Raw genomic sequence first — 24057 nt, forward strand, 5'->3', positions numbered from 1 at the left:
AGGAAGAAAGAGTTCAATATGCAGGAACATTTGGTCAGTGAAACATCACCAGGCTCCAAATGTAATCTAATTATTCTCACAGAACCATGAAAAATAAAACTGAAATTAAGGCTTAGGTGGGTCCTGGTTCCTCATGATGAACCTCTAGTTTCACAATTTTTCAGCTAAAGCCTGCTCAAATGATCTGACAAATGGTATTAACACTTTAACTTAATCTTCCCAATAACACATATTTGCTCTCTTCATTCACAACAGTCAAAAACAACAGCTGTGCTGTGATTTTAGGAATAATCACAAAGAGAGCTCATTCATGTCTGTACCAGCTGCAGTGAGGTAAATTTCATGTGCTGCTGCTGACAGAAAAACAAGATGTCGCTCTTGCAGAGTAGTATAGACTGTTTTTTTTTTCATCAGAAAAAAACCATCCATCTTCTTCTTTATCCGGGGCCGGGTCGTGGGGGCAGTAGCCTGAGCAGAGAAGCCCAGACTTCCCTCTCCCCAGCCACCTCCTCTAGCCTATCCGGGGGAACACCAAGGCGTTCCCAGGCCAGCCGAGAGATATAATCTCTCCAGCGTGTCCTGGGTCTGCCCCGGGGCCTCCTCCCAGTGGGACATGCCCGGAACACCTCACCCAGAAGGTATTCTTGTTAGATGCCCGAACCACCTCAGCTGGCTCCTTTCAATGTGGAGGAGCAGCGGCTCTACTCTGAGCCCCTCCCGGATGGCTGAACTTCTCACCCTATCTCTAAGGGAGAGACCAGCCACCCTTCGGAGGAAGCTCATTTCCGCCGCTTGTATCCGCGCTCTCGTTCTTTCGGTCACTACCCACAGCTCGTGGCCATAGGTGAGGATAGGGACGTAGATCGACCAGTAAATTGAGAGCTTCGCTTTTACACTCTCTTCACCACGATGGACCGGTGCAGCGTCCGCATCACTGTGGCCGCAGTGAAAAGAAGGTAGAATATTCCCTCCAAACAAAACGTATAAATTCTAAACACGCAAATCAGTCTGTGCATAATCACATTGCTCCGCCAATAAAAAAAAGTCACCTGCATGAATATATCGCCTATCATCGGTTATTGGACTGGAAAAATTTTACATATCGCCCAACCTTATCTACAACTTTTCTTTAAGAGATCATCCTTTGGTGTGGCAAGGATAATAGAAAATTGTGCTAGAAATCGATGTTGTTTTGTTTCTTGTGTTGTTTTAAAATCATACTTTATTTTTATTCTTTACTTTGTACTACATGATATTTTGCAGTGAACAAACTAAAAGACCCACAGCAGCAAAGAACATTTGATTGAAACCATGAAAACACAAACATAGCCATTAAACAATTATATCTGCATAAAATAGTTTGGCTGCTTAAGGTTTAAATACTACACTTAATACTACTCAACCTTAAAAAGTTTATGCTGCTTAGCCCATCTTTATGAAAAGAACACTTGCAGTTTTCTCAGAATACTCTTTACCAGCCTGTTTCACACAAAATAAAACTGCTCTGAAGAAACATCCAATTAAAGAAAAACAATCTTCATCCAAAAGATTTAATCACAGTTCACTAGTTAAGTAAAGAAGAATGAGCAAGAACAGAAACAACTTTAAACCAGGAAAATCCAAGGATGCGATGATGTGTTAAGGCATGTGAAGAATGAGTAAGAAAAATGTAGATTTCATTACATCACATCTCGAAATTTAGAATTTTTAAAATCATTACAAAGTGGGATATTATGGTATTATTGGAATTTAGTGGAAGAAATTTTTAGTTATTAAATGTTAGTGTCCAGATCTTATAATTCTGAGGAAAACAAAATAAAAATTGCCTAAGTATAACTTAAATGTTGTGCTTTTCATTTCATGACTTAAGCGCTCTGACAGTTTCATTTGGCTTCTCCTGGCATTGTTTGGCCTCCGTGGGAAGAAAGTAAAGGAAATAATGAGGAAAAAGTGTTTCGGTGTACAGCAGAAATGGATGCTTGTACTCACGCGGACAGTCAATTAATTGTTGGTTTCTAGTCGAGTCTCCTCCGCTGTTGTTAACATGACAGTTGTCTGATAGAAACACAGAGAACTGACATTACTATTAAGACTATCAGAGCAGAGCCCGGTATTTCTTTTCGATTTTATTGATTCTGCTTATCAATGCCAGGGTAAATTGAACCATGGATTTAACGCAGATCGATACAATTTTTTTTGAATTTCTGGATTTTGATTTTTTTTTTAAAAATTTGTCCTGATTCTAAACTGGTTTTATTGCAATATTATATTGAACTGCAAGACAAGTGGGTTTACTGCATCCTACGTGCTTGTGCCCGTGTAGCCAATATAAGCACACTGAAGAGCAGACCATAAAACTTAATGTTCTGGATTAGATAAGCAGAATCACAAAACATTGTCCTTAAGGATCGACAAATCTGGAACAGGATCCAGTGGAGAATTGGCTCTCCAGACCCAACCCGGTTTTAGACCAGACAGGTAGAACCAAAGACAGAAATCATGACGGACAAACAGGTAGAAGCAGGTAGAATGCATGAAAGAACGATTTACAGAGAACTATGAGGACAGATAGATGCACAATAAAAGGATGGAGCTGAAATTAAAGCCAAAATTGGTCTCTTCAGACAGAAAGTTATAACACAAAGGTTCTGGACAGATACCACATCAGACAAGATGTGGACAAGCAAACAGCAGACAGGAAACAAAGCCTCCCAGCAAGTTTTCATTTCAACATCACGCACAAGAAATAACGAGTTAACCAGCCCAACAGTTTTCACAAGTCCGCTCGAACTTTGAAGAAATAATAATAATGATAATAATAATTCCACCTCATTTTTGCATCTAAGTAGAGACTTTACCAAAACAAAGTGAAATCAAAAAGATGATACAGTTTAACTCCCAAAATTCTAACAAATCACAAAAACTGAATTCAAGGCTCGGATCAAACAAGTTATCATTTAAATGTGCAAAATATGAGGCTCATTTTAAGTAAAGTATCACCGTCTGAAATAGGTTATTTCAAGAAAACTGGAGGATAGTCATGCGTAATATGATGTGGCAGGAATGTTTAACTGGCTGTTGTTTAAAAAAAACAAAAAAAAAAAAACTTGGATAGTGTCTGTGATCTTAACCCACTTCATTAAAAAAAGAAACGGAAAGGGGAAAAAATCCAACACATTTTGGACCACTGTGGGCACCAATTTAGGAGATATTGTGTCATTACACAGTATGCAAACCCATGAACAGAAAAAGCATTGATCGACTGGCCCAGAAGGCAGTGTTCAGTTGAATCCTGAATCCTGCCAGAGGACAGAAACCAAACCAAGCACATGATCTCCTGGTTGGAGTAATTAGAGATGGCAGATTTGAACGGGATTAAGGTCACTCTGCACTCATAAATTACTAGGTAAAACTAGTTCCTCACTAAGAGGGTTTAAAGGAGTGATTAAAAAAATAAAATGCATTTTTAAATTAGAAAGTGTTTGTCTGTATCCTAAAATAAAGATCAATGTTAAAAAAAATAAATGAATAAATAAAAAAATAAAAAAAATAAAAATCTAAAAACCTGGGGAACCCCCCCCCAAATAATATCAAGAGCAAATTATTCCCTAAATGCTTTTCTAATTATTTGTATTACAATAGCATTTTGTTTTGTTAATTCTGTGAAGGAAAACCTTTTTAAAAAACAAGCCTAGATATAAATTAAATAGTTTATTATTATGATAATTAAACTACCATCAGCATCTTCATCTTCCCCAACTGCACCATCATCGGTGTCTGTATCCTCCTCATCATCGTCTTCCTCCTGGCTCTCGCGTATCTGCTGTGTGGAATCTCTGTCCTCGACAAGCTCCTCTACTGGTCCGTGGGGGACAGTGACGACATCTGTCATGTGACCAGATCAGATATAGACGATTTTGTCGAAATGTCACCAGAAATGTTGAGCACAGAGTCTAAATGATGGCGGGTTCCGTCATAAGGTGATTACTGTGGCGAGGTGTGCAGTGAGGCAGTCACCCGCAGCATTCATGTTCAGAGTGTCAGGCATTCAATGACCAGAAGTCAATCAGTGACCAAGGCTACTTTTCCCCCCACAGGAAGAAAAACAAAGCAGTGGACAGTTTGGAAACCAGAGAAACAGCCCAGATTATCCAAAAAGCCCCAGAAAAAAAACTTCCATCACTATCACCAGTGGATATACCGACCATCGAGCTATTTAAAGGACATGAAGCCTTGTACAAATCCTACGGGCTTCACACAGAGCTGAAACTGAAGGTCACATGAAACACTTTGGCTTCAAAAGACTTTAGAATCAGAATCAGAATACTTTATTAATCCCTAAGGAAAAGATGTACCCCTGAACAATCATTAAAAAGAAAACGCTTTAGGCGGTGTGACAACAATACCTCATCAGCCTTTTACGGCTGAGGGGTAAAAACTACTAATTTAACATAAATTAAAGTTCAGATCACCAGAGCCACAGCATCAGCAAACCTTTGGTTGTTTTAGGTAAAATATTTACTCGCCTTAGTTTCACGTCATATTTTTTTACCTGTTCGTCAGAGACCCACTTTCACATTTCAACTCCCAGTTTCAGAATGTACCAAAAATAATAATAATAACCCTATCTCGCTCACTTTTCTCCAAACGACATTTTTCTTCCTCTCACTATCTCACAGCAAAGTTAAACCAAACAGCTCAAGCTGCCATTTAAGGGCGTCATCAAGCTTCCCCTCCATTTCTTAATGGCATCAGAAGAATCACAGCTGAAGAGTTGAGAAACAAACAAAGAAAGTTTTTTGCTCAAGTTGCTCAATCAATTCTGAACTCGCCTCTATTCCCTCTATTCTCGTTGCCTAGTGCAACATCTTACATCAGCTGGAATCATTGTAGAGATATATGTAGTTACACTATAAAACTGAGCTGCTTTATTGGTGAGCGAACCGTAAAAATCTCTGGAAAATGACCACAACGTTTTTTTGCACAAGAACCCACATACTGTATGATGGATGCAGCTAGTGTGCGGTGCCTTAATCCCCTAATTTGTTTTAACATGCAGTGTAAAGCTTTACTATTTGTTTACTTATTCAAATAAGTCATAACTGGAATAATAAGAACAACCTTTACAAAGTTGGAAATATTTGCTATATTTCATACTGTAATAAGCATAAATGATGCTGGTCCTACAGCTCCCATTTCTGGTGACTTATGAGTTAGTCAATAATGCTGCAGGGTGCGCTCATGTGCAGCCACTTTTCATATAATAGGTCTGTATAAGAGGAGAGGGCTGCAACTGAGCCTGACAACCATGCCCAATATATTCTCCACTGATTTTCAAAACTGGATATATTCCTGATAAATTATTTTAACTTCCTGTTAACCCCCCAGTAATATTGCTGTGTAACATCGTATTTCTATAAGTAACATCACCTAAAACTAATTATTATAAACCTTCCTAATATTTGAAAACTTAAATTTAGGTCATTTTATCTCAGTGTTTATGTTTCTGATTATAAACGTGGAAAAAGATGACACTTTCTGAATACTCTCAGGACTTATTTGAACGCTTCAGTTCCTGCACCAAGATATAAACTACCGGAGGAAATGGAAACCCGAAGGCTGGATGTCATGCTACCATAAACAAGACGAAAACAGAAGACACCCAGATTCCCGTGACAGACAGATAGAAGTTCAGTGATAAGAGCAGCAAGCAACAGGAAATTACATGGAAATCATGCAGGAAGCTGTCATGCATCATTAGTGGAGGCTGAGGAAGTGATAGAGATACACAAACAGACGGTGATGCAGATGACGCAAACCCAGGACATGTGGACTCACCCAGACTGTTGTTCTCTTTAATGCTTTTCTCTTGTAGCTGTTCTAACCGCACTGTAAACAACAACAACAACAACAACAACAAAAGCAGAGAGAAGTGTTGACTGACAGGAAGTCCGAGCACAGGTCGAAGACATGATCTGACCTGCACAAGAGGCGCTATGTTATTAAAGTGACTGGCGTAAAGGGATCACTATGCCAGCGGGTTAAATAGGACAGTGTGTTTGCTCTGTGTATAGTTGTAAAGATGCAGATGATGCAGATTGATCACCAGGTGACTGAAAAACCATCATTTAATGTATCCAACCTATCATGAGTTTAACCAGGTCATTCAGTACAAAACTGAAATTGGCTATGATGTTTATAAATATTCTAAGTTACTGGACCACAAAGTACACGAGAGGGCTGGCATTTTTTAAGCTGCGAAAAGGATTATGACTAGAGGATGAGCATGTTATTAAAGCACAGGTAAAAAGGAGACCTTTCATTTGTTATAAATTGTTTTGACCAGCCACCTGTCTCATACTACAGTAATATGACCTCCTCACAATTTAGTCAAAATACACTTTTTGTCATTTTCTCCATTAACTATTGCAAAACAGATCCAACATCCTAATCGGATGCCTAAATACACTCAGATGTCTAATTGCAAGTAGCAGATCAACTCTGAGCTCCTCCTGAATGAGAAGTTGCTGTCCAGTTGCTTTTATTACATTTTGGGATCAAGCTTTGATTTACGCAACCATATGATTGGATTAAGCGTCCAAGTCTGTGTAATGCCACATGAATTGAAGTGTGCGCGCGCGTGTGTTTGTACCCTGCAGGGCAGCGAGCCTCTCATTGGTGAAGTCATTGTCTGCCTGCAGAGCCTCGATGCGAGCCTGGAGAACCTGCTCCTTCTCCTCCATTTCCTCAATCCGTAGTTCCAACTCCCTCTTCTCTGTCGCGCCCCGCTGAGTGAGCTCCTCTTGTCTTCCCTCTGCAGCCTGGAGGAGGAGAAAAGGACGTAGGAGAGGTTAGCCAAAGGAAGGAACAGAAGAGGACAAAGACAAGGGTAAAAAAAAGTGGAATAAGGAGGGAAATGGGGAGAAAGCAAATAGAAAAAAAGATTATATGCTACATAAAACACAGCTCCCATTTTTGATAAATAAGGATTATTCTGAACTATAAATAATGCAAAGCTGCTCTAGCAGAGTCTAAGGATAAAACACAAAATGAGCTTAAAATGAGCACAGATTCCCTCTACTGAATTTGTAGATAATTTTATTCTAAATATATCTCCCAAAAACACATTTAAATAAAACTTGTTCTAAAATAAAGTAATGCTGCAGGAAAATAAATAATTTTTCCTTGACGGTTACCTTAATTTTGTCAGTGAGCTCTTTGATCTCATTAACGGCCGCGTTGTACTTGTTGGCGAGCTCCCTCAGCTCCTCCTGACTCCTTTCAGACATCTCCTTCAGGTGGGTGCACTCGTCCTCGGTGTTACTGAGCGTGCGCTGCACAACAGCAGAGATGGCACCAAATGTTAAGCTTAGAAATTTTAATTAGTTTCATTCTGTGCATACCATATACACATGTGTATTGTACCTCCACCTCTGACAGCTTCCTGACCACCTCAATCTTCTCCTGCAGAACTCTCCTCAGAGACTCCTTTGCCGTTGTCTCGTAGTTGTGTTTGTCCTCCTGAAGAGCCAAGAGTTCCTTACGGATCCCTTCCTCTGTCTGGGACTGAAAGAGAATTTTAAAATGCGATGATCATTTTAACTTTGCTTTGATTCATTGTAGAAGTATGCAGCCATTTTTTTATGTGTATGTATACCTTAGAGTAAGCTTGTAACTGACTGCCCATCACCTCCAGCCTGGAGAGAAGACGGTCCTCATCAATCAAAGCCTGTAGGAGACACACACTTAGTTTACAGCAGTCCTTATCACATTAGATACCATCTATAGATGAAAACAACACAAATTAGTTTAACTAATCGCAGCGTAGTGTACTAAATGACCCTGATTAAATATGAGCAGTTAGATATGATGTTGCAAACTCGAGGTGAATCCAAGTTCACAACTCTATATAGGCTCTATTATTAAATAACCAATGAAAGTGCTGTGCCTCATTTTGTTGTGCTCATATTTGTGATTTGTGGGAAACACTATACTTATATGTTACTAAAAAGACTAAATGCTGAGCTGCCAGAAAGCATGATCACAGCTGCACTTGTTCCTCAACTTGTGAAGAATGAAGAATGAAACGTGGTATTTCCTACCTGCCAGCTGCTCTCTGAGGCCTCCTGAGTGGTGGCTAACAGACGCTGCAGAGTGGCTAACTTCTGCTCCAACATCTGCTCTCTGTGTAAGGCCTCCTAGAGAGTGAGAGGGAGGTCGTCGATGAAAAATAACTCAGCACAAACAAAAGCTTACACAGTTATTTATGACAATGTCTGATTTTTATCCACTAATATTAGTGCACCAGTTAACTTCAGTTAGCTGCTTTTTCTTTGCGGTTTATTGTAATCTTTGCTTGGAACCTTCCGAGGGAATGAGGATGCAAATTAGTTCTAAGCCAACTCTGGTACAGTGCATCAACATTTATGATAATATTATACATGGTTCCATTTTTAGCTACAATCTTAAGTGATTGTAGCTAAAAACGGATAATATAAAAATTAAAAATAAAAACAAAACCAGTAATCAGATTTTTTCACTCTTCCTTTAGAAATAATTTAAACATGTATTCTTCATTTCAGTTCTTTGTGCTTTATAGAAAGTTGGTTTTTAGTAATGACCTCTGATGTATGCTTTTCATTATGTAATCTATTTTTTTATCAGATAAAAATTCACATCAATTTCACATCAGAGAAATACTCCTGTCAAGTCTTCATATTACCAATGTTGTCTTGTTAAAGAAGACCTATTCTGTTCATTTCCCAGCTTCATAACTTTAGTCCTTTGGGGTGTAACAGAGTAAGCCTGCATTCTTCTGATTGGCTCCTGTTGGTAAACACAAGGGTTGACCAGCAGGTGGGTGGAGCCTTCAAGCCTGATAACTATATGAAGGATATCCCTCTGCATGGCATCATATAGATGGTGCAAAAACAGCCATAAACCAGCTGTTTAGAGCAGTCCGAAGCCTGAACTTATGGCTCACCATGATTATTTGTATGTGAGCAAGCACCAGTTTAACTGTGTTTGTACATATTTATATAAATAAGAAAATAAGGAGAAGCACAATCACATTTCAGACTCATTATTGTTAGTGTAGTTCTCAAATATGTCCAGTAGGTGTCAGTGTGTTACCTGTAGATACTGGGAGAGCTGGAACAGTTCCTGAGAATACATACTGGGAGTGTTGGCTGCAACCTAAAAAACGAACACAAACCATGGAAACATGCTGACAGTTGTCTGAGACTCATTCAGCCTTTTGTTTGAATGCAAGGAGTCAATAAACAGCTGAAAAACCAAAGGTTAAAGAGTAAGCTGACCTTAACATACAACAACAAACATACATGAAGACAGAGCACAGGAACAGTGTCCACTTCTGTCTGACTACATCTCTGATCATTAAAACATGACATGAAATATATAATTCTCTGCTTTCATTGACTCACTTTGAGCTTCAGAATTCTCTGAACGACTCTCCGTTAATAACTTTCATTTCAATATCTGTTTGTCAGTCAGTAATGTTTATCTATGCATCTATGCAACTGTTACTGTTGTAGCCACAACTTAATTTTTACCGCTTTCCCTCTGATAATGACAAATTACTTCAGTATCAAAAACGGGTCAGAAAATGAATAATGTAGTGTATTCTTCTTAGTTCTGTTTGTTTTTTTTAAGTTGTATAATTTACAACATATTTATTGTAATTTACTTCTGGTGGCCTACATGCAGTACCTTCACAGCCCCATGCTTTTCCACACTTTAAGCCTGGGTCAGTGCTAAGTTGTGTATCATAGAATGGATGCTAACTATCTGCTACTGACTGCCAGTAGCAAAACATATTTAGCACAAAAAAGTGTTAAAGTTAGTACTGCTTTTCTTTTTGTTGTTGGAGGCTGTTGAATTTAACGAAAGAATCCTTAACGAAACAAATCTAGTCAAATTTCAAATAGGTCTGCGTGATAGCAAGCAAAGTGATGAAAACACTCAATACAGCCTACAAATAACCACACTGACATGTTCAGGTTCTCCAGTCATCTGAAGAAAGATTTCATGTACACCTCATTCATTTCTGTATTTTATGTATATAAGTTTAGATTCGTTATTTATAGTTGGTTTACACAGCTTTGTGTATGTATGTATGTGTAATGTGTGTGTGTGTGTGTGTGTGTGTGTGTGTGTGTGTGTGTGTGTTTTACATTGCTGTGCTTGAGAGCCACCATCTACCGGAACCAAATTCCCTGTATGTGTCTGCACATATATTTGGCCAATAAACACGATTCTGAAAAGCTCTGTGGAAAATTAAACTTTAAGGAGTGACTGATAACGAGTACTGATAGTGTCCATTAGTGTTACGCTCAGCTGGATTTCTGTTAGCCATTTCCATCTGCTTGCTTCTCACAGACTTTACACTTACACAGTATTTTAATACAGGCAAATAATAAATATGTTCCTGTTGTCAGACAACAGATTAACCATGAAATATCAAAGCCGCATGGTCACCTTTGTATGTCCACAGCTATTCCTGCTGGTTGGTTTTTATAATAGATCTGTGAGCTGGTTTTCTTTTATCCTTGTATATATGTGTACAAATCAAATCAGCATGCCCTTTGCTATCGATGTTTTATGTTTGTTACCAGTATGAAAACATAATGAGGAAAACACCTTTTACACTTGTGGCGCTAACCTACATAAGGTTTAATACATTTATACACACACACACACACACACACACACACACACACACACACACACACACACACACACACACACACATATGACTGTGTGTTGAGACCTGGGAGATGTGAGGATCCTGCTTTAGAACACTTAACTATGTTTAAGAATGGCTCAAATGTAATCATAGCTCCTCTCAGGCGTGCTCACACACAAGCCTACATTCCTCAGACAGGTTATACTGAGTCTTTGCTGCTCTGAGGAAGAATCAGAGCAGGGCGAGGCAACAGAGGAAGCCTGGTACAACACACTATGGGTAAACAATTAGTCTGGTACTGCACTGTATGACACATAGAGTTACATTACATTACATCTATATAATGTGTTTAAATAAATTTGTTAAAGTACCATGTGTCTACATGATCACATGTGGTGTGGTACAGGAAACTATAGAAAGGTGTTCGTTATGATATGACAAAGATTTACTCGTTCATTCAAATTACATAATAAATTATCCCTTGTGTGAACACAGCACTGGGAGCCAGCTGTTGCATGCGGACTAATTCAACTAATTGCAAAGTAGCTGTAAAACAAACCAGAGCAACTAAAGCTCGTAATTTCTACTGATTTCATTTTTTTATTTCTTTTTCAAATGGTTGATACCTTATTACTGGAACTTCTTGATACCAGTACAGGTTTTTACATTCTCAAAACGGTCCGTGTTGCCTTACTGAGCATAAATCTGTGCACTTTCCTAATATTTTATGACTATTTGCAAAAAACCAAAACAAAATAAAAAAAGACAAAACTTTATTCTAAGGAAATCCCACTATTAAAACAAAAACAAAAACCACTGATTAAAATCAATATTTTCATATATCTAAAGATTTTACTTTGTGGGAAGCTCAAAGTCTCTTGATAAATTCCAATATTTTTATATGCAGAAATTATCTTGTAGTGTACATACAATACATTGGTACTAGTCAATTTATCAGCTAAACTCTAACAGCAAATTTCCCAATTACAGTACTAAGGAATTTTCCCAATGTTACAACACTGAGGTTAAAGAATCAACCTCAATTCCTTCTGGAACTTTAAAAGAAGTCTATATGACTGAATTTAGCACCTGACTTGTAGAAAAAAAAAAGTGTACTTTAAATTGTACAGGGTATTTTGTTTTTGGCTTCATTCATGCTCTTTGATGCCTGTCTGTGTAGGTTTGTGAGACTTCCTGGAACAGCAGCTTTCAGTGTTGCAAATTTTAGCATCTTTTAATTTGGCTTGGAAATTCACCCCACATGGAGAGGCAGATTCCAAGAAGCATGACAGGAATGACCAATATTACTGTAAATTGGGAAAACCAAATTTTGAGTGTTAGATTTGCAGGATTGCAAATCCCACCAAAGCTGGCCCAAATTTAAACCGTGCAACTGTATAAAAGATAATGTCCCGCTGTGTGGATTATGGACATTATCTGTGAAAAGCAGTTTTTACACACAATTCAAACATTAAAACATTTTTTAACCCATCCCATTTAACCCAAACACAACCGGAGTCAAGGCATGTGTGCAGTCACAGCACAGCTCAGCAACTTAGCTGCTTATTCACCCCTTCATCTCTCCTTACCGTGAAGACACAGGAGAAGACTTTAAAGCACACTAAAATAAACAATGGCAAGTCGAGTCACGCAAGTCTGAAGTGTTCCACATGCTGATGTAGACTTTGGTAAAGCTAGAATTGATTTTCATAGATATGAATTTCCAAATCAATAACTGAAATGTGAAATGCTGCAAATAACGGATCTTTCTAGTGAGGGGTTTGTTACGTTATAATATTATTTTATGCCATGTTATACCCCTAATTAAAGATTGTGAATTATTATGTAGTTTGAGTTTGCATTATTCTCCTGAATTAGAAGAAGCTGATAACTATTGCATTAGTTAAACTGATTTGCATTACATTAGACTGCTGATTTATTGTGGATGAATGATATTGTTTTATGATGTTATAAGAAATACTGTTTGCAGAGAGTCATCGCCTTATTTTTCTGATTAGAAGAGAACAGAGCATGCTGGAGTTTTCTGTCCCATCTCAGCAGGAGCAGATAAAACGGGGAGCCAAGGTCGTAGCTTAGGCGCCGTGTGAGAGAAAAGTGTCCATCTCCCACGCGTGTGTTCATTAAAATCATCGTTTGACTTAACCCGGCCGGACCAGTGTTGTTATTGTGGTTTTTTTCTCTTGTCTCCATCCCCAATTTTTGAACTCGTAACAGGTTACAGATAACTTTTCATCTAGAATTGATTCAATTCCAATTCACAAGGTCCCGCATCGATTCGATCCACGATTTGATTCGAATCGGGGAAATTTTGCCTCAGGCAGTCAGAAATATTACAATTCTGATCACTTATCAGTACATATCTATATTTTTTATATCTATAAAAAGAAAGCTGACACTTGTGAGACTTTATCAAAGGTGTGAGCATCACAGCAGATTCCTTTGTGTCAAAGTAACTGAGGATAAAACACAGAAAAACATGAAGGCGGTTTTCCTGGTCTGGGTTTTTATAGCAGATGACCTTAAACATATTGTGCAGTCAAAAACAAAGTGAAGCAGAGCAAAGTTACAGAGGTTTGATTAGAGACACAGCTAAGCATTTTGAAATTTTGCGTAATTTTAAGTTTAAGTTTACATTTGTTCAGTATTGAACAGCAGAAATGAGGCTTTGTTGTCGGAAGTTAGTTAACAAAAAAACCCCAAAAAGAACCAGCAGACTGTAGACTGGTGGGTAATAAGTAAGCGAATAATGCAAAAAACAGATTTTTAGATGGGAAACTATTCCTGAGAGAGAGAAAGAGAGAGAGAGCTCTACATGAAGTGTGATTTTATCGTGGTGGAAGCAAAACAGCAAAAGTAAGAGGAAATTCGTGACGATGTTTATGTGAAGCGAAATGTGAAGCGTAGTTTGGATCGTCTTTGGCTGCTGGTTCAGTCAGTATTGTTTGGAGAGAGATAAAATCTGCAGCTTCAGAATCTAGCGCAAAAAGGACGTAAACACAAAGTGCCCGCCAACGCTTCAAAATCAGTGAGCTGTTGGCTTTCAGCCCCGACGGCGTGTCGGCGTACGTGCGTCAGGTGAGAAAGACGACAGCTCACTGATTCGGATGCGTTGGGTCTGCGTTTTATGTTTACGTCTTTGTGCAGAATCAGTGTACCTGCTGTCATTTACTGTTTTAGCTGTTTGGTGGTTGTAGAAATTTTGTGAGGTTTAACCTGAGATTCTGGTATTTCAGGCAAAATAAATTTATATTTAAAAATCGATTCAGGAGTTTAATGAATCGATATAGGGCTGCTCGATTATGGCAAAAATGATAATCACGATTATTTTCACTGAAATTGAGATCACGATTATTTGACGATATTTATTTAACCCTTTAAGACCTACTATAGAACCAAGTCCACCAGAGCTTATATTATTTTTTTTTTTTACATGCTGTAGTGCCATTTGTGGGAGCATTTCAAGTTGCTATACATCAATACAACTGTTATAGCCCATATTTTAATAATATGTATGCATTAAGTGCATAGTAATTACATAAATTGCAAAAAAGTGCAATAAACTACAAAAAAAATTGAAAATCGCTTTTGTTTTGTTTACATATATTTCTACTTGGAGAAGTTTAAGAGGTTTATCCCTCAAAACTTTAAATACAATAAAGTTGCAAAAAATAGTTTCCCACCACAGGAAATTTATTTTGAGTGTCTTCATAGTTTTATTTTGGAGATACAGCAATTTTTATATACTGCAGGAAAAACAAAAAACAATCCTATGATGCAAATTTGCAAAGAAAACAGCATGTGCATCATTTCACTGTGGGAAGTGTTACGAACAGCTGATAGGATCGGCAAAGCGTGTTTCTGGAATATTATGTTTTTGTTCCTGCAAGCGCTTTTTATGCAGTTTTTGCAAAGCTATATGTGGAACGAAACCGTGACCGAGGACAAGCTGATGGCATCAGATGTAAGTACAACTCCTCCGGTTTCATATGCAAAACAAACTATTGCGCTAGCTTACACGGTTCAGGTTCTACAGGGATTTAAAAATAGTTACGCAAAACGGAGCATGCTGCTCTGACCGGCTTTAAAGGGTTAACAATGACTTTTAAAAAATAATATAAAATAGTGTGCAACACCACTGAAGTTTTTTTTTTTTTTTTAAACTCTTTTCAACCAACGGCAGTCACTCTCCAAATAACTTCTGCTTAGCTTTCCGAGCTTCCCTCGGGTCCTCTTAATCAGCGGTCTCCACCCTTTTTTGCGCCACGGACCGGTTTATGCCCGACAATATTTTCACGGACCGGCCTTTAAGGTGTCGCGGATAAATGAGGGAGGGGCTAATAATCGGCTCAGTCATTTTTAATGATCGTTGAAAGCCCAGATCGTAATCGTGATTAAAATTCGATTAATTGAGCAGCCCTAAATCGATATCACGTTATCCAAGCCAGAATCGATTTTAATTGATAAATCCCACCCCTAATTATGAATCTAAACAAATAGTTGATCTCCAAAAGCATTGGGACTTCAGTTTAGAGAGGTCACATCCTAGCTCTGAGAACATAACAAATTTCTTTTTAAACTTGAGTGGACAAACATCTAAATGTATGTGAAACCACAGCCTGTACAGTGGCAGAAAAAAGAAATCCTGCTTCTTGATGCACATGAAGGATTTCTGTAATGCTGCAGCACCAACTGGCAGGGATCTCTGCATTCCTTTGTCAGCTGACTAAGTCCACTCTGTGTGTTTAAAGACCACTTATGTGTGTTAGAAATACAAACACACACTCTTAGATGCTTCTCTGAGGTGTAGCCCTACATGTGAGTGAGTGAGAGACACTTTGACATGGGACAGGACAACACTAACAAAAACACGCACACACATACATACTTCTGTTCTTACCTTGTCTATAGGTAGTGGTAATGGAGGCTGGATGACACTGAAAGAGGAAGAGAGGAGAGAAAAAAGTTCGTCACCATAGAAACACCAAAGAGCAAAGACACGTGGAGTAACCACGGAGACCGAAATAAAAAAAATGTTCCTGGAAAAGTCTTGTGACATCGGTTTTTCAGCTCATTTTAATAAAACATTCATTCTATTACGACCAAGTCACTGGCAACAAGGAGTCCATTTCCCACACCTTTCTGACATTTCACCAGGTATAAATCACTTGATGTAAAAAATATCCACTCAGCAACTGAGCCTTGCAACAATTTTTAGATGGGAAGAGCAGAGGAAAAGACAAAGGAAAAAAAACCCTAACTTTTCAGACTAAAACTTTGGTTATGTTCATAGGTTATTTATGCAACTGGGGAAAAATAAAAAGTGAGCATTTATATATTACATATTTATGTATGTAATTTAATCAAGCAAAAACCTCCAGGTCTGAAAAATGAAGTCAATTCATGAAGAAAATAACTGCAGTCCCTCTAATGGCCACTTAAGGCAGGCTTTTAAAGTGAGTTAGTTGGCACAGACTCACATGTTAAAATGTCTAACTTTGCAACATAAATAATCATGTTTACAGCCTGCAACAAAACCTTTGTTGACAGGAAAGTCCATAAAAGGGTGAAACTAACAAGAAAAGATAATAACCTGGTTATGACCAAGTGTATGAAAAAAATCCCAGTCAGTTATTAGTAGTGGTGGTAGCTGTAATAGCGGTAGTAGCAGTAGGAATAATTATTGTAGTATTAGTATTTTTTTATTACCATTTTTAATAGTTAACCTGTTTTCACACGTTTCACAGCTCACTGAGCTCAGCTAAATGCTCCATCAGAGACTGCACTCAGGTGGGTTTTATGTGACATACACTAATAACAATACTCAGTATCTCAGTGATACTTTTATAGGAAGATGAGTGGATATCTTTTGTTTGTGTGTTTGCTTTTGGAAAGACATGAAATCACACTGTCTAAATTCCTAAGTACCCTGCTATACTGGAACAAAACTGAAACCTAAGAGTCAAATAAATATTGCCAAGTGTTACTTCAAAATGGCAGATAACTGGTTTCCTTTTTTTTTTTTTTTTTTTTTTTTAATAATATTATTAGTTGACTAATTTAATTCACATACTCATTATCAGTTTCACTTGCAGCCTGAAAAACACTCAGACACATATGTGTTTTTAACTTTTAGTGAACTTGCACTGAATCACACTGCAGTGGCTGCTGTGTATGTTGGATCAGTGTGGTGTGGTTGCTGCAATTACATCAAACACAGTCAAGTCAAGCTTAAGCCTGAGAGGATTTCCCTTAAAGTACAGGAAAAGTCAGAGATTGATGCGACTGTTTTCTTGCAGACAACACCTTGAGGCCAGTCTCAAAAATATCCTGTTACATAAAGTCTGACTTTAATAACATCTCAAACTCACATATATGGACCAATAAAACACCAAACAGTGCATTGAAACGTTTCACTCAAATCAAGTGAGATGTGTAAGCACAGGATACAATTACTTTACTACAGTTTGCAAGGTTCCAAAAAAAGATCACTGTCTGATGAAAACAAACAAACAAACAAACCAAACAAACAAAGTCTTCAAGTAGGCCTGGAAATTAAACATTTTCAGTCAGACCCTGTAAATCAACCATGTAGTTGACTATACAGTTTTGTTAAGGTTATACTGCTATCAGTTGTAACATTAGCTACAGGTAAAAATTTAAGCTAAAATTTGTGTACTTTCAATGAGATAAACTTCAATGAATTCAGAAAATCTAATTTTCTTTAAGAAATAAACAGAAATTAGAGTAGGCAAACATAATAACAGTTTAGAGTGCATCTACTATCCATTTCCTTATTTCCTGTCATGTATAGTTGCAGTGGTAGATGTTCATATCAAACATGGCCAACGTTTCAAATAAAGTCATCTACAGTACTGTGCACCAGTCTTAAGCCAATCATTTCTTTACATTTTGCTAGAAAATGGGAAATGGGCACATTTGAAGTAAGTGATCAAGTGCAAAAATAAAGGAAAAACAGATGCCTGCCATTTGTTCTGTTCTGTCAGGATGATCCCACAATGCTTCAATAATGCTGAGGTCCAGTTCTCTGGGGAGGTCAATCCATGACTGATGGTGTTCAGCTGTGCATTTTTCCACTCAGGTGATGCTTTTACTGCATTGGCAGTGTTTGGGATCACTGCCATGCTGAAAAATGAAGCTGTTACCAATCAGAAGCTTTTAAGATGGTATTGCAACAGGCCCATAAGACTGCTGCCACTAATTTTCAGTCCAGTTCTTATGCAATTTGGCATACTTCAACCTTTTCTCCCCTTAAGCCTTTCTATAAAGAAATAAAGGATGGCTCAAGAATTTTGAACACACATGATCCCTGTGAACCAAAAGCTCAGGCTCATGAATATCCTGATACAGTCTCCTCAAGCAACAATCATTGTATTGTGTCTGCTTAGGTAGGTACCCAAAGTCAAATATGTATCTGCACTTTTAATGGTCACTAGGATATAAAAACCATTCACTTGTACTAACCAATTACCATATTAGCCACAATAGCATGTAGACATACCAGCCATACAGTGGAAACTGTCATGACCATCTTCTGTTGCATATGCATAAGCGCAACAAATGATTGGCTCATCTGTTTCCTGTTTTGGCTATTGGTTGGCTTTTTAGAGACAGTGGCCACCATCTTCTATAGCTTTCCATTTAAATTATTCTTTAACAGCATCACTTTTCTTGTAATACCATGGATTTAACTTCGTTATTATAACTGAATTTTTCAGTAAACTGTGGGATTCATATTGTAAAGATATGTAGGACACAGCAGGACATAGCAGTCAGAAGATGAATGCATTCATTTTAAAAAAATCACAAACCAGTGCAATAAATTTGTAGGTCACTTGTTTTAACACTGCACTGCTCCACAGGATCACATTTTTCCATTTCCTTAGGTCAAACCATGCATAATAATATAGTACAGTCACTGTGAGTCGCTTCCACTGCTCTCTGTGTTGCATTAATTAAAAAACACAGTAGTTTTGACAGGAGCTGAATGAAGAATAAATCTAAACCAAAACCACAGTGTGAAACCTTCAGTTGCTGCCCTGCAGAAACAGGGCCTCTGTCATTTTGTGCAGTGTTTACCCAAAGTACTGTAATCTTACAGCACAGCAAGGTCATGCAGGTTTGTTTGAGAGACAGTGTGGAGATTACGTAGAAACAGTCACAGTTCAGGAATGTAAATTCAACTCTGGGCAAAAAAATAACTCAACACTGTTAATGTGTCACTACTCCCTGCAGAAATGTAGAACGCAGCAGCTCCTTTAACAAAAAACTCACGGGTCGCATGAATTCTCATGACAAAAACACATTTTACAAATCAATAATTGGTTGTTTTTCTATAGGAGACAAGAACAAGCTGGACTTCAATACATTTCCTCTTATAAAAAGGATTGCAGCACACACTTCAGCTGAACATACTTATAACTCCAACTCAAATTTGCTTGGTTACTGAGCTGCATGTAAAATTCTGCTCAGAAGAATGAAGATGCAGAAACTATTGTACATCGATTTTATCAGTTAGGGGCAACTCAAAGTAACAACAGGTGCACTGAAGAAGCCACAAAACAACCATGAACAAGGGAATGGTTTAGCCACAGACCACTGCTGTCTTACAACAAAAATAAAAGCCAACAGTTTTATCTTCACTATTTTTAGGCAACTTTCTTCTGGATGGCAGTACCTCACAAACTAATGAGATGACAATACACGACCAGAAATCTGCAGTGAATAAATAGATGGGTTGAGAAAAGCACTTTCATTAACCTCAGTTTGTACATAAGGCCAAAACTGCAGGTCAGAAAAATAATTACAAGCACTTTAAAAGGTTAAGGCAGTGATTTAAAAGGATTTTTGTACATTTAGGACCAGCAGAGCAGGTTCTCTGCAGAGATTAGAGCAAACAGCTTCCACAGAGCCACATCGTCAATCACAGTAAACACCCAGTACTTTATGTTGAGTTGGGCGTTTTCATTAGTGATGGGTCGTTCGCGAACGAAATGGCTCTTAGAGCCGACTCTTTGACGTGAACGACGCGAGCCGGCTCCTTATCGCGAGCCGTCACGTGGGTTTTTTTTTTCTTTTTTTTTTCCCCCTTTCTCTCAGCCTCTCTCTCGCACTTTTTTTCCGCTTCACTCTGCACGCGAGCCGTGTGCTTTACGCTGGGCAGAGGGGGGAGGGGCGGTAGTTACACCCAGTAGCACAGGAACAGAGCCAGAGAGAGAGAAAGAGAGGCAGGGACAACAACATTAGAAAGGTATAGTAATCATCCACAACTATTTTCGGTTGCAGATGATAAAGGATTGAGAAAGTTTATTCATGCAGGTCCATATGACAGAGAATATGCATGTTCTTTTTGTTTTCATATTATAATTTATATTTAATTGTGTTGTGGTTTGCAGTGTTTTGTGTTCTTTTCACTTTAAATTTGTGAAAGGAAAAAGCTGAAAATTTAAATAGTTAAAACTTGAAATGTGAATAGTTGATTTTTGTATTATATGATTTATTTATTACATTTTATGTGGAGTGAATAAATAAAAGTATATTTACGGTGGCCCCTAGAGACAAAGCACATACAAACTTCAAATCACGTACGAACTCTGAAGCATGTACAAACTCCAAAACACGTAAAAACACGTACAAACTCCAAAACACGTAAAAACTCCAAAACACGTACAAACTCCAAAACACGTACAAACTCCGAAGCACGTAAAAACTCAGAAGCATATAAAAACTCAGAAGCACATAAAAACTCAAAACACGTACAAAAGACAACAGAAGTGCTCCAGGATGCTGGGCGCAGTGTTGAGCCTTTGTTATCTTGTGGCTACACAAGCCAGCAAGTACCAACGACCGGATTTGGTGTGTGGTAATAACAGGTAAATGAACTTTTTTTTAAATTATTTGAATATATATATGAGTGCCTGTGTATAAATACACAAACAATACACACATGCTTTCAATTGTGTAATTTAAGTGATCTAGTAGCTCTGCTTTGGAAGTTCAGTTCATGCTAGAAATGTGTTTTGGAGTTTGTACGTGTTTTGTCTCTAGGGGCCACCGCATATATTTATATATAAACATATATAAATAAAACCACTTGTTTTTACGTTAGTAATTCCTTTTGTGCATAATTTTATATTATTGTTAATAATAAATTAATTAAAGCAACAAAACAACCTGAAGAGCCGGTTCGGAGCCGAAAGAGCCGGCTCTTTTTAGTGAGCCGAACCGAAAGAGCCGGATCTCTAAAAAGAGCCGGAAATCCCATCACTAGTTTTCATATCAGAGCTCCACTGCCTGCTGATCACATGACACCCAGCAAGAAGAAATGGAAAAACTGCAATCCTCCTAAATATGTCATAACATTAGATATTTTAGTCTTTCATACAGTATTCCATGTTTCCTCTTATCTTGTTAAAATCTCCTAGTCATATTTTTAAACTGGATACCAGCAAATAAGCATTGTAACACTTGTACGCTGGGCACTGGTACTTCCAGAGGACTCTTGTCCTGAAGGGATGATGATGCTTCTTCACTGTGTTGTTCCAACAATTTGTTCCTGCTGCATTCATTCAGTCACAGTGCTGTCACATTTCTGTGCATAACAGCTGGCAGCAGTTCTAGTATTCAGATACCATCTTCACATCAGCACTGCTCATGCTAATGATTGGGGCGACCGTGGCTCACGGGGTTGGGAATCGCATCTGTAACCGGAAGGTCGCCGGTTCGATCCCCAGGCTCTCTGTCCTGGTCGTTGTGTCCTTGGGCAAGACACTTTACCCTACTTGCCTACTGGTGTTGGCCAGAGGGGCCGATGGCGCGATATGGCAGCCTCGCTTCTGTCAGTCTTCCCCCAGGGCAGCAGTGGCTACAACTGTAGCTTTCCTCCACCAGTGTATGAATGTGAGAGTGAATGAATAGTGGTATTGTAAAGCGCTTTGGGTGCCTGAAAAGCGCTATATAAATCCAATCCATTATTATTATTAGCCTTTTGCCTCTCTCTTTACCCATACATAACAGAAATATGGGTTTTTGTGATAGTTTGTAGGTTTGGATTAATGGCTTGTGTACAGTGAAGACAATGAGGTTTCTTAGATACAACAGAACATTATAATCCATCTTCTTCATTTTGACCATTTGAAACCCTGATCCAGGCACCAAAAATGTTTAAAAAAAACAAAACAAAAAACAAACAAACACGTAAATAAGCCAAGATAACTGTCCTTTAAAGAAACTACACCTTCAGGTCATTAAACTGCACTGCTTGCAGTTTTGGCACTTACATTTTTTGTACGTTTTCTCTTTTGCCAATTCATGACCAAAAAGCCTTTTTTAATGAGAGTTCACATACCAAACTTTACTACAGTTTTTACTTGTTCCCCTGCTTGTTTTACAGAGAAGAATATTTTATGTATCAGGGGATATTTTGGGCATGTTTTGCAAGAAATTTAAATATAAAAAATAAATATGGGAATTCCTGTTATACAAGTCTGTTTATGGCAACATAAATAGACCTTGAATCATTTGCTAATAGGCTGTTTGTTGTCATTCAGCTACATCATGCTAGCAGATTAAGCCTTTAAAGGTGAGCAGACACCTGTTTTCTCAGGTGTGATTTAACATTTTTCTATTCAAGTTCCTACAATAAAGGCAAGTTAAACTCAAGTAAAGTTAAACTGAGGAGTTTGTCATATTTCAGGCCTGCTTACAAAACAAAATGACTACATCAGAAGTTAATAAAGGGTGGTCTCTGGCTGTGCAGCTACCCTTGGAAAAATGGAGAAACTTTTCTAATGGTCGTCAAACCATGTCTTTATTGATATATACTGAGAGGTCAAAACTCATCATTAAGAGTAAATGTCATCTTCATAGGGGAAGGAGTTAACATCATCACAGTTAAGTTTGCAGTTACAATGTGTCTCTCCAACTAATAAAAACACATCTATTTAACTGATTCCATTAATTTGGATAATTGGGGTACATTTACTTCAGCTTGAAGGCATTTTATTTATCAAGTTACCAGAAAGAACAAGAAAAGATTGCTATCCACTCAATGCCAGGAAAAACAATTACTTTAAACTTTTCTTCTTTCATTGGTATTGTTTTTTTCTTTTAATTGTATTTCATGTAATTTACTTTATTTATCCAAGAAAGTTAGGAAATTATTATGTCACAGCAGCTAAAGCAAATAACTCATAACAAAAACAACACAACTGAAAGTCGAATAGCTCATTAAACTAAATATTATCAATAACGTAAAAACAATTATAAAAAAAGAGCATGACTGAACAGTAAAAATACAGTATTTAGATAAATCTCTTAATCACAATCTGATTAAGCAATTATGCCTTCTCTTAATAAGCAAATAAAAAAAAAAGTACAGTAAACATGCAGGACAAAAATTTATTGTACAAAGATAAGGAAGGATCAGAGGCCGGTTCAGGGGATTCAAGAGGCTCTGCAGCAGTTATTTACAGCAGATTCTGACTGCATCAAGAAAATTACTCATTTCCAGTCATCAAATACTGCCTGCACAGACCAGACCAGCATGGCTCCAAAGCAACACATTTTTAAAAAGATGGAACAATATCTACGCCATCACATGATCTAATTTCACAGCTCTTCAACTGTGGCTCACAAGAACATCAAGTCTGCCTACACGGACACACAAAGTGCAGAGCAGAGCAACAGGAAAACAAAAAGGCTGAGTGTTTTGCATGCAGTCCAGCAAAAGGCTGCCAGTAGTTTCCATCTGCAGCATACTCACATGTTTTTAAAACAGTGCGGGAGAACATTTCATTCTGTCACAAACATAGCTCTACATGGTCATCTATTACTTACTAAAATATGTCTGCAGCACAGACTATTAAAAAAAAAAAAACACACAAAAAAAACCCAAACGTGGTTGAGGGAAATTCTGGATCAAAAGACTGCTTTTACATCAAAGTTTTAACAATTAATTTATTAGTGGGACATATTTTTTTTTTACAAAGTAAACAAGGAAGCGTAAAAGCCTGATTCATTGATTCCTTCTTTTCTGTTGTTTCTTTATGTTCTCGTCAATATTGTGCTATTTTATTATACTATAAAAACAGTCCTCGCAATTTAAAGCATAGTCTTTTATTGAAAACTCAATCTTTTGTTCACCTTTTTTCTTTTAAAGGGGATTTTGTAGATTTGTTTGTAGATTTATTTGAATTTATTTAAGGTGAAACTAGAGATAGATCCATTGATTAGACATTCGGCAGCAACACAATTGTACGTTTAAAAACAGTTAATAACACCAGTTAATAACATTCTCAAAGTGGGAGTAAATA

General features: G+C 37.7%; 1 protein-coding gene across 10 annotated transcripts in view; it reads right to left on the reverse strand.

Moving 5' to 3' along the window:
* The window catches only part of slmapa (sarcolemma associated protein a), an 83833-nt gene that overhangs the window by 20062 nt on the left and 39714 nt on the right, over positions 1 to 24057 (reverse strand). For 4 of the 10 annotated variants that reach the window (XM_080301218.1, XM_026167372.2, XM_026167371.2 and 1 more), the window contains 10 exons: positions 15624 to 15660; positions 9133 to 9195; positions 8103 to 8198; positions 7658 to 7729; positions 7426 to 7566; positions 7197 to 7334; positions 6653 to 6821; positions 5839 to 5889; positions 3736 to 3885; positions 1990 to 2055 (listed from right to left, as the gene is read on the reverse strand). In XM_080301218.1, the coding sequence (XP_080157344.1) occupies positions 1990 to 2055; positions 3736 to 3885; positions 5839 to 5889; positions 6653 to 6821; positions 7197 to 7334; positions 7426 to 7566; positions 7658 to 7729; positions 8103 to 8198; positions 9133 to 9195; positions 15624 to 15660 (983 nt within the window). The remainder of the gene's footprint in view (positions 1 to 1989; positions 2056 to 3735; positions 3886 to 5838; positions 5890 to 6652; positions 6822 to 7196; positions 7335 to 7425; positions 7567 to 7657; positions 7730 to 8102; positions 8199 to 9132; positions 9196 to 15623; positions 15661 to 24057) is intronic. The other 6 variants (XM_080301220.1, XM_026167374.2, XM_026167377.2 and 3 more) reach the window with 4 other exon arrangements.

Source organism: Astatotilapia calliptera, chromosome 5, assembly GCF_964374335.1.
Source record: "Astatotilapia calliptera chromosome 5, fAstCal68.1, whole genome shotgun sequence".
Classification (NCBI taxonomy): Eukaryota; Metazoa; Chordata; class Actinopteri; order Cichliformes; family Cichlidae; genus Astatotilapia; species Astatotilapia calliptera.